Here is a 12127-nt window from a genome sequence, read left to right on the forward strand (position 1 = left end):
ACTACTACCACCAGAAATAAGCATTGCTTCTCTTTACGGAGTCTGTATATTTATGAACCCTACCAATATACTGACTCTACTTAAAAACAGTTCTGCAATTTTCAATAAGTAAATTGCTGTTTCCTAGTTGTGCCTATTTAGAGGATATTATTGTGAGTATAGGCATTAGCCTTGGTATGCCTTTAATCAGTTTAGTGAGTTAATTTCTTTATGTCTCATGTTATTAATTTGTAAACGTGAAGGAAAATTATTGTAAAGCTTCTATATTTTCTTTAGCTTATGAAGTTATGATGAGGGTCAGTTGATAGTACATGAAAAGACATTGTGTTAAGATAATATATTAAACTAATCATCTTTTATTAGACTTAAATGTAACAATGTGCTCTTTGTAATCAGGCATATTTTATATTTCTGAAAGTTAAAAATATCTTTTAGTATCCCTACCATCTGACCTCAATAGGGCTGATTGTAAGTAATTATCATATTCTGGTGGTCTTTTACAGGAAATGTAAACCAGTATCTACACTCTGTAGTGGAAACTGAAAGACTTGGAACATAAACATAGATTCAGTTAAGATAGATACCAGGAGGGATCACCGGTTAGCATAATGGCTATGTCGCTGGACTCCCATGTAGTCGACGGTGGTTCAGGTCCCAGAACCAGTGACTTAAACTCACGCCAGGCGCATGTGCGTATGTGCCCAAGATCCCAAGAGGACAGTGGAGGAGAAGGGATTGCAGCGTGGCCATCCCCCCCCGGGGGGGGGGGGTGATTTCTCGCTTTCTGTCTCTCTGTTTGCCTGGCAAGTGCGCACACCCTATAACAAAAACCTCTCAAAAAAAAAAAAAATAGATTTTAAAAAAGGTAGATACCAGGAGTTACTACTTGGGGAAGGTGGATTCATTAGAAAATTTATAATGTGTCATTATACTGTTAGTACAGCTAACTAGGAAGTCTTTTAAAAAGTCTCAGTCAATAGTAATTGAGCTTCAGATAAGCCTTATGCTTGATGATATCACGTTGTGGACTGAATTATGGTCTGGGCAGGAGAATGGAGCTAAACTGTTTGAGTTTGAATCTCACTTCTATTACTTAATAGCTATGTAACCTTGGGCAGTTTCCTTAACCACTCTGTGTATTAGTTGACTCATCTATAAAATTGGGATACTACTATTACTTTTTAGAGTAATTTTATCCTTTTAGGATTAAATGAATGTATACATTTAAAACACTTGAAACTGTTCCTGGTACATGCAGAGCATTTTATAAGGTTCAGCAATGATGATTGGATGCAGATGCAGCCGCCGCAAACTACATTTAACAAGTGAAATAACTACATACTAAACTTTAAAGCAAAACTTTGGTCAGAGGATAATTGTGTAATTATAGTATTAGAAATACTTTAACAATAAAAAAGTATTTTGTTAGAATGTTTCAAAAATAGAAATAAGGTAAAAATGGATTTGTAATTCTATCACTCTGGATTAATTCTGACATACCTCTTCAGATTATCTTCAGATGCAAATCCCTCCTTCAAATTGGATCATACCGAGAGACTATTTTATCACTGGCTTCTTTCTCTGTTTATCATACACATTCTTTCCCATACCATAAGTATTTTTAACAACTTCATTCTTAACTCTGTGTTTATCCTTTATATTGTAATAAATTCTATTTGACAGAGTCACTATTGCTAGAAATTTAACTTGCTTCCGTGTTTTTACTATCATAATCAGTGAAACACTATACATCACTGTAAATCTATTATTGTATTATCTCTATAAGAGTTCTCTGAAGATAAATTTCTGGAAGCAGAATTGTTGGATGGAGAAGCTGGACTGTGTTGTGTGAAATACTCAGGTCTTTGTCTCAAGGTCTCTAAGGCTAGAGACCTGCCCTGAGATACAGAATGAAGCTGCAAACATGAGAAAAGTGGGAAAAGTGGAGTTTTTAACAGAAAAACATGAAGGTTTTAACAGAAGAAAGTCTATACACCCCTTGCCGGAAAGGCAATTGGGCAAGCAGCTATCTGAGGAAAGCTGTGCTGGACCAGGGTTAGGTGTTACTTTATTGTGGGGTCTTGTCATGAATATGTAGCTGGGTTTGTCTGTCACTGTAGCTAGTTCTTTTGTTTGATTTCATCCTTCTGACCAGGTTAGAGAATTTTATTACCTGGCTGAAGGAAGTCAGTACCATGCGTAGATGGGACTTTGACGTCTGAGCAGGCACATAAGGATGATTTTGCCCATATCGGTTTATTGCCCTGAGGGGAAAGTGTATATTGACCAAGATCCTGGTAAATTCCTGTGTGTGCCGTAGAACTGTGGGACAGAAGATAGCAATCTTCTCTTGGTCCTTCAATGACTGTTTACACAATAAGGGTAGATTAGCTCTTCTCTCTTGGTGCCAGAGGTCTCACTGCAATTCCTGGTAATAGTGATTGATGTGTTGGATGTCCCCCTTTGTTGGCATATTGGGACTCCCTGCTCATAACTTGTCTATCTATAACAGTATGACCATTTCCCTTGGGAGGGTGCTTTCCTCTCTCCCTCTCTCCATCTCTGTCTTTTTCTCTCAGGCAGGTGCCCTCTAGCAGAAAAATAAACAAAAAATCTCAAAAATGGAAAAGGGACTTGGAAACAGTTTTTCAGTAGAGCTAAAGCCTAGGAGTGGCTGATAAAATTGGATATGAACTGGATCTGAGCTGCCCGTTATGAAGGGCACTAGCCACATATAAATTATTTTTTTAAAAGTCTTCCTTTAAGTCATAGTGGACACATTTCTAGAGCACATTCGACATATATGGGTAGTGGCTATCATATTGAACAGCACATATATAGACCATTTTTATTATTGTAGAAAGTTCTGTTGGCCTAAGCCAAACCAAAGAAGGCCTTGTGCAGTTAATTAAGGAGTTGGGCTTTTATCTTGTAGGTGATCAAAAGCCTTTGAATAAAGCAGGGGAACAACATGATCAGATTAGCATTTTAAAAAGATTTTCACACTTGGTCTAGCTGTGTTGGTGTGTGCTTGTGGACACTGCTGAGGCCACATGGAAGGCCCGACCAGGTTTGATTCTTGATTCATCCTAAGAGCTGGGCATGGTGGCCCTCACCTGTAATAATCAGCTACCAAAAAGGCTGAGGCAAGAGGATTCCGATAAAGCAAGATCCTGTTTAAAAAGATTTTCATGCCTAGTTGCAGTGTCCCAGGCAGTTGGAGCAGTGGCGCTGGTGCTGGTGCCAGATGCCGCATAGAAAGGCTCCAGGTTTGCATTCTGGGTCTGCCTTGAGTGTGCTAGGCACATCCATAGACACATCTATGATCCTGACTGGCTGCAGGGCTGGGGAGGATTGTGGCAGGAAGACCCTGGTGAGGATGTGAACCCATTCACTTGGGAAATTAAAATAATAATAGTAGTAATGTTAAATAAACAAAGATTTCAGATGCCGCATAGGAAGGCTCCAGGTTTGCATTCTGGGTCTGCCTTGAGTGTGCTAGGCACATCCATAGACACATCTATGATCCTGACTGGCTGCAGGGCTGGGGAGGATTGTGGCAGGAAGACCCTGGTGAGGATGTGAACCCATTCACTTGGGAAATTAAAATAATAATAGTAGTAATGTTAAATAAACAAAGATTTTCGAACTTGTATTTGTTCTCAAGTACATAGCAGTTTTGGAATCAGGTAAGCATTTTTATCTGGCACATAGCTTTTGCTGAGGGGATATAATTTGCAAGGAATTGGTATCTTGGTCCCTAATTAGTTACAGTAGAGGATAAAGCAGAGAAGATTTAGCATTCTTTTAAGACTTTGAACTGAATTGGAGAACTCTCTTAAAAGATATTGTTATGCTTTATGTAAGCCTGAAAAATGGCCTTTTCACCTTTTTTTCTTTTTAGTGAAATTCTAGGTGATAAATGTTACTGATGATGTGATAAAATTTTTCAAAAATTATTGCTCAAAATATTTATACACATATTTTGTTATAGGATTTGCCATTATGTGTTTTTTTTTTTTATAGAGATTTTTGCTATAGGGCGCGTGTGCTCGCCAGACAGACAGAGAGAGACAGACAGAAAGCGAGAAATCACCTCCCAGGGGGGATGGTCACGCCGTAATCCCTTCTCCTCCATTCTCCTCTCGGGATCTTGGGCATGCACGCACATGCACCCGGCGTGAGTTTTTTTAAGCCACCAGGTCCGGGATGCAAACCGCGGTCGACTACATAGGAATCCAGCGACATAGCCATTACGCTAACTACTGGTTCCCGCCATTATGGTTTTTTTTGAAAGCTAAGACTAATAACTGCCATGACTTGATAATAATTTGGGCAAATCAAGATGTTAAATAGAATTGTCATACATTTATTAATGAAAGTAATTTAATTAAATTTACTAACAAAATAAAAAGGTTGTTTTTAATAATTTGAATTAGATGTTCATGCACATTTGTTAACTTGGGCCTTTACTTACAGTTAACCCAGTATCCACTCCAGCTGCATGCCTTGCACCTGCTCTTTCTCCGAGTTTGATAGCTGATCTTCAAGGCTTAAACTTGTCAACTCCTTCGTCAGTCATCAACGTAAGTTATTTTAGAAATATATACTAGCTCAGCTTTCAAATTATGCAATTGCATCTTTTTTATTAAAATGAAAACAATTTAAGTAGATTTCTAGTTTTGAATAGTTCCTTTGCTAACAAGTTTAGTTCAAATAATAACCTTTAATTTTATAAAATTTTTTAAATTTAGTCTTCCCTAACTATTATCTTCTCAATTTACTTCTTGTTATCTACATTTAATTATCATGTGTACATTTTTCTCCAGTATTGTAACTATTTCTGTAACATATAATGAAGCTCTTTGTCACATTAGGGTAGTTTATATGCTGAAATTCTGCCATAATTGCTGTGTATATTAACAGCCTTAAATGCCCATAGTCTTCTATTCACTTCCATACTGCTCTTTCACCATAAGCCATTAAAAATTCATGACTTTTTATTTTAAAAGTCCAAGTTCGTATTTCTTTTTCTGTTATATCTTCATACATTTATTTACACATGCTGTTTTTTTAATCCTTATAATTTTATTTATAGAATGTGACTTGAAGTGATGTGAGAGGCCTATCACAAAATAATGCCAAAACTATCAACCTGTCACAATATCTGAAACTTCAATAACTTTTTTGTGTTAGCATCTTCTATCCACTAACCTTTCACTCTAAATCAAGCGTGCTGCCTAGGATGCATAATCTGTTGATATGCTTGACCTCCTGCTAACTCGTCATCAGAAATCTGACAAACTAAGAGGTAAAGGAATAAGCACTGATGGGCACTGATAGCTCCAATAGATCTGGTGTACAGAATTGTCTTCAGGGCTGGTCAGGTGCTACCAGGACACATACTGGTGGTCAGAGCTGCTAGAGAGCATGCACTGCTTCTGCCACAAGTGGAAAAGAGAAATGCCAATTCTTAGATATTATTACAAAAAACTATTTCTTCAAAGCAAATATTATACCCAGGTTATGAAGTGAAATACAATAAAGAGTTACTTACAGTTTTGCTCAACATTATTCCGCTCACTTAGAAATCACAGGTGAAAGCTGTTATGTTCAAGTGTAGAATGAGATTATCTCTGAACCACTCAGAAATGAGTAAAAATGGTATTCGAGATTTTAGTTTTCCTCTCTTATTTCTAAAAGGAAAAGGCACTATTAAGAGAGATAGGGGAAGCATTGAAAATAAGCAGTTAAATACTTCATTTATTTAAGTAATAAGTATTTATTGAGCATTTTTGGTAGGCTCTAAAGAAAATGATGATCAGAAAAATCTATAGTGAAGCAGTTAGTTCCTGGAGTGCAGCAGGAGTCCTCTAAACACATGGCAGGCAGCGGGACAGTGGATAAATACCCACTCGGGCTCTGTATCTGATGTCCTTGGTGCAAATCCCTATCTTACCACTTACTAGCCATGTGACCCTGAGCTCATGGGTAAGTAACTTTTCTGCACCTTTTCTATTACAGTAGTATCTGCCTCACAGGATACTTGTGATATTAGTAACATGATATATGTAAAGCTCTTAGAACAGTGACTGGCGCGTTATCATCACTCAGTAAATATTAACTAATATTTTTAGAAGTGATATGTGATCATGGACCCTGAGTAGATGCTTATACTTCATTAGTAATAAGAAGAATGTATTCAAGATTAGAAAAACTTAAAAAAGTTAAGTAAACTTAACTTTCCATTATCACAAAGTAATTGTGAAAAAATTTATCCTTTTATCCTAAAGAAAATATTTATTGAGATAGCCTCTACAAAGGGAAAAGAGCACTCTATCCACAGTTAGTTTAAAAAAACTGTCAGGTTCCACAGCTGAGTGAAGCAGGTGCACAGCACAGAAAAGCTAATAAAACAATCAGACAAATACACTGACCCCACCCCATCCATGATTTTACTTTCTGTGGTCTTAGTTACCAGGAGCCAACTGTTGTCTAAAAATAAACATTGTGAGGTGCTTTCTCTCTCTGGCAATTAAAAATATGTATATATATATTAAAAAAAAAAAAACAGAACAGGGACCAGCAGGTGGCATAGTGGTTAAGGTGCTGGGCAGTCCCACATGGCCAACCACGGTTCAAGTCCTGGACCTGGTGGCTTGCTTTCTCACTTTCCCTCTCTCTCTCTGGCCAAAATAAAATAGATTAATGAATAAATAAAATTAAATAAATAATTAAAAAAATAACAGACTAAACACACTCATACACACACACACACACACACACACAAGTACAGACTTTTCAACCAGACTACCTACCTTCAGATGAGAGGTCTGCCAGTTTACAAAATGAGTGACTCTGAGTAAGTTAACTTACTTCTCAGTGCCTCAGGTTTTTTCGCCTATAAAATGAAGATACTATTACCAAGCTCATAAGGTTGTTATTGGTATTAAGTGAGTTATAATAAGAAATGTAACAATACATGATATGCATTAAGCACTTAATAGTTCCTGCTCTTATTTTTGTTATTATTACAACTTTATAAAGGAAATACATATGACCCAAGAAAATTGTGTTACCTTTCTACTGGTAAAGCCGTGCATAGATATGCTTCACATGGAATTAACTGATCCTGATCCTACTTTAAACAAAAAAGGGGATGGGAACACTGCTCATTGTTGAAAATAATTAAAGGAAGATTCGGGTACTACAATCACAGTTATAAAAACAGTGATGAATAAATTGAGTGTAAAACATAAAATAAAAGTAAAGTACCAATACTACCATGGCTAACGGTTATTTTAGGTGGTATCATTTTTGAATGACTTCTTGATTTCTTCTTCTTTGTACTTTTTTGTAATATTTAGTCTATAATAAAAATTAACTTTGAAAAGAAAATTATTTCTACAAAAGTGGACAAAAGGACGAAAACAGGCAAAATTAGCTTATGATATTACAAATTAGAATAGGGCCTACTTTTAGAAGAAATGGTGCTTGGAAGGGAACATGAGCCTCTGCAGTGCAGATATGTTCTGTGTTGATACGGGTGCCGTGTGTGGATGTGTTCTGTTCTTGGGAAACATTGTGGAGCTTGGCACTTTAGAGATATGTTTACTTTTCTATATGTATATTGCACTTAAAAAAAAAAAGTTTTTAAAACGTGAACAAACATCGGAACAACAGATGGCAGAATGGTTATGTTGCTGGACTCCACATGATTGACTGTGGTTTGAGTCCTGGACCCGGTGGTTTCAAACTCATGCCAGGCACATGTGTGCCCAAAATTCTGAGAGGAGAATGGAGGAGAAAGGATTGCAGCATGACCAACACCCTTGGGTAGTGATTTATCACTTTTTGTCTCTCTGTCTCTGTCTCTGTGGTAAGAGCATGCTCTACTAGCAAAAGTCTTTCTCAAAAAAACTGAACAAAAAATATAAACACATTATTAATAGAAGAAGAAATACAGGTGATAAAAGATTTAATGAAAATGTTCAGTGGTAGTAATTGAATAAATGCAAATTTGAGGACCAGCAGATGGCATAATGGTTACATCGCTGGACACACGGTTCAAGTCCCTGCCTGGTGACTTAAAACTCACGCCAGCTGCATATGTGTGCATACCCAAGATCCCAAGAGGTGAATGGATGAGAAGGGATTGTGGCGTGGCCATCCGCTCGGAGGGGTGACTACTCATTTAATGTCCCTCTGGTGAGCACACATGCAAAAATCTGTTTAAAAAAAAAAATCCAAATTTTAAGAACTATTTTTTTTTTTTTTGCCTGTTACATTAGCAAAATTTACAAAAACCAACATCCAGTGTTCATGAAGGGTGCTAATATATTGCTCTACCATTGAAAATATATATTAGTATATTATTCTGGATGGTGGTTTGACCATTTGTATAGAGCCATCAAAATATACTCTTTAACCCATAATTTCTTATATATTTTTTTTCTTAAGGAAATAGAAGTACAAAGATTTATGTGCATGATTGTTTGTAACCTTGTTGTCTAGTGATAGGACAATAGTGGCTAAATGAAGTACAACAAAACAACTTAAGGAATTTTGTAATATCCTTTAAATATTGTTATTATATTATAATATAATATATATAATATATAAAAAAAGAAAATAAGTTATGCTGTAAAACAAAAATGGAGGTACAAAATGTTATGGATAGAATCTTAATCTTGTAAAATTGTACAATTGTACTGTGATTTTAAGTAGAGAGAAAGTGAAAGAAAAAAACTACATTTTAATTTTAAGATAGCATTTCTGAATGAAGAGATTATGCATGATTTATATTTCATTTTTCTTCTGTATATTTTTCAACATCTCCTAGACTTTCTCTAATTAAGGTAAGTCTAGTGTCCAAAAAGCAGTACTTTAAAAATAGAACTAGAAAGCATGTGTATCAATAACTAGATTCCTTTTTATTGACACATTTAATATCTGTCTTTTTGGATCACCACTGCTAATTAGTTGAGTAATGTTGAAATAATTTTATTCTTTTGACTGTAAAATCATTGAGCAAATCATTTGATGTTTTTCAACTGTAAAATGATGATGGGTTTGTTCTCCTTTTTTTTTTTTTGCTTCCTTTTTTTTGGGAGAGGTTTTTGCTATAGGGCGCATGCGCTCGCCAGAGAGACAGAGAGATAGAAAGCAAGAAAAAGCAAGAAATCACCCCCCAGTGGGGATGGCCACGCCGCAATCCCTTCTCCTCCATTCTCTTCTCAGGATCTTGGGCACACATGCACACATGCCCGGCGTGAATTTAAGCGGCCGGTTCCGGAACTCGAATTGTGGTTGACTATGTGGGAGTCTAGCGACATAGCCGTTACACTAACTGCTGGTCCCTCCATACTTTCGCTTAAGTCTAAAATTCTATATATGTAGGTACCTAAGGTGGAATTTCAAAGCCATGAAAATAGTTATTCTGTGATGATTTAGATAAATTTGTAAAAATATAGGAAGTAGTTTTTAGCTTATGATGACTTTCTACTCCATATGTGATTTTTTTTTTTTTTACTTATTTTATTGTATTATTCAGGTTTGTTTCCTGTGTATTTTATTTGAGTAACTTTTTTTAATTACCAAAATATTTACAGTGAAACCCAAGGAACAATTTTTCACACCAATTTTTTTTTGGGGGGGGGCAGTTTTTGCTATAGGGCACGTGTGTTCACCAGAAAGACAGAGATAGAGAAGCAGAAAGTGGGACATCACCCCCCAGGGGGATGGCCACACTGCAGTCCCTTCTCCTCCACTCTCCTTTTGGGATCCTGGGCATACACGCACATGTGCCGGGCAGGAGTTTAAGCCACCAGGTCTGGGACATGAACCACGGTTGACTACATGAGACTCCAGCGACATAGCCATTACACCGTCTGCTGGTCCCAACTGAGAATATTTTTTAAAACCAATTTCTAATAAACATTATTATCATGGTATGGAAAGACTTTATTCCATCAAACTCTATAATAAAGATGTGTTAAACACAGCATTTGCTTCAGTCTTTTATTTTTTAATTTGCCAGGGATTATGAGATTACTTGGCAGCTGGGCAACAGATGGCTCCATAAATGAAAGAATATTTTAGTTCCTGCCATAGTATTCTAGTGAAAAAACTTTGTTTAATAATATATGAAAAAAAAACCCTCTGACTTGTATATATTATTATTAGGAAATAGGTTAAAATTATGCCTCAGTAACACAGAAATAGCATTTTTTAGTATGTTAGACTTCTTGCAGGGAAGAAAAGAGAGTGAGGGGGAAAAAGATAATTCTGTGTATAAAGAATAAAAGTGGGAGAATGGAGGTGTGTGTAGTGTCCATCTGTGTGGGGGCACTCAAGAGTGGGTGGTTCAGGCTCTCCTGGTAGGCTGCCCAGACACCCCCCCCCCAGTGCTTCTCACTCTGCAGGTTTGGAGTGTGTGATATTTTTTGATATTTACAAGATCCTCCTTGGGGAGAAGCTGCTAGGAACAGCTGCTACTGGGTTCCTAGCTTTACTGCTATTGTCTTTCAGGCTGGGCCAGGCTGCATGACTCTGCTGCCAGGACTCAGGGTCTGAGGATTGCAGTATTTGGCAGAGAGCAGGGTGTTGCCTCCTTTGCCCTGGATGCCCCTGGAATCACAAGCCGACACTGAGCAGGCTGTGGCGAAGTCAGGAACTGAGAGAGACCACCATGAGAAGAAACAGGTGACCAGGGCAGCACCAACTGTAGAGGTCACTGTGAAAGTGCAGCTCCAGATCCTGAGTCTGAGCCTCACTGGAGGGAGTGGCACAAATGCCCTGCCATCATCCAAATTGAGGGAGAAGATCAAGACAGCTGACTAAAAATATCCACCCTAGCATCTATCTGGGAAGAAAGGCTAAAAAAATGCCACAAAGGTGAGACAAGACTAACCAAGTATTGGGTCTTCAGAAAAGTCATGACGCATTTTTGCATCAAAAAATACATCATGACTTTTCCGATGGCCCCATAGAAGAAAAAGACAATAGGAACTTCTGGAACACATAATTTCTACTTAGAAATGTAAATAGGAGTCAATCCTTTGAAGCCTGAGGCTCCGGAGGATCTCCCCTGCACCCGCACATCCTCTCTGGAGGAGAAAATAAGAGAAACTCTCCTCTTAAATTCTGAACTCCAGACTCCTACCACATATCCCAGCACTCCCCATCAACAGATCACTGAAATCAATCCGTAGGTTATCACACATCTTAGGTAAGTACATGAACATCGAACTTCAAAAACAATTGGACCTCCTACTTCACCCCTACTCCAAGTGACGAATGCCACACCATCCTGTGAACTGACCAGCAGGTGGAGCTCCATGTACATTCAAGACTTCACTGCCCAGCGAGAGCAGAGGAACCAAAAGAGAGTACCGCCATCCCAACAGAGACTGAGGAATTTGGTCACTACTCTTCCATCTCACAGGTGGAGGAGACCTGCACTCTCCTTCCTTTCAGACTTTAGTCCAGGGGAATGCCACCTACTCTAACTGATATTACCCACAATGCATCTCTTCTAGGCACAGATTACACCAGCCCTGCTCTAGTCTGAAAGATAGAGCTGGCTTCTGGCCATGTTGTCAGGGGGCACACTTGGATCCTAAGACTGTTCTTTGCTCCCAGGAAAAATTACGAAGGAGTACTTAACCACATTTCCAGAACTCAATGCAGAGATAAAATAAATAGGGAAAACAAAAACAAAACAAAACAAATAAAACAAAGAAATATCTCTCCAAAGGAACACAGCAATGGTTAAACAGGAAAGCACAGAAAAAGCAGAAAAAGAATTCAGAATATTCATCATAACAAACTCAATGAAATGTAAGAGAAAATGAACCATCAATTCCAAGAGATGAGAAAATTATTTTATGACACAGAGGAACTCTATTAAGAGATAAACACCCTGGTTGGGGGAGGGGGGTCAAACAGAACTTCTGGAGGGAAGAGTATAAACAATAGAGGAATCCAAATTGCTCTCAAAAATATTAACAGAAAATTAGGCCATGTGGAAGAAAGAATTTCTGACCTGGAAGACAAAACCTCCAAGTTAGTCCAAGCTACCAAAAAGTGAAAAAATAACCATTAAAAATGAGGACAGGACCAGCAG

At 37.7% G+C, this 12127-nt stretch overlaps 1 protein-coding gene across 1 annotated transcript in view; it reads left to right on the forward strand.

The window, feature by feature from the left end:
* The window catches only part of AP3B1 (adaptor related protein complex 3 subunit beta 1), a 276448-nt gene that overhangs the window by 186871 nt on the left and 77450 nt on the right, over positions 1–12127 (forward strand). Inside the window, exon 23 of the mRNA XM_006143530.3 lies at positions 4480–4586. Within this exon, the coding sequence (XP_006143592.1) occupies positions 4480–4586 (107 nt within the window). The remainder of the gene's footprint in view (positions 1–4479; positions 4587–12127) is intronic.

Source organism: Tupaia chinensis, unplaced genomic scaffold (assembly GCF_000334495.1).
Source record: "Tupaia chinensis unplaced genomic scaffold, TupChi_1.0 Scaffold000099_1, whole genome shotgun sequence".
Classification (NCBI taxonomy): Eukaryota; Metazoa; Chordata; class Mammalia; order Scandentia; family Tupaiidae; genus Tupaia; species Tupaia belangeri.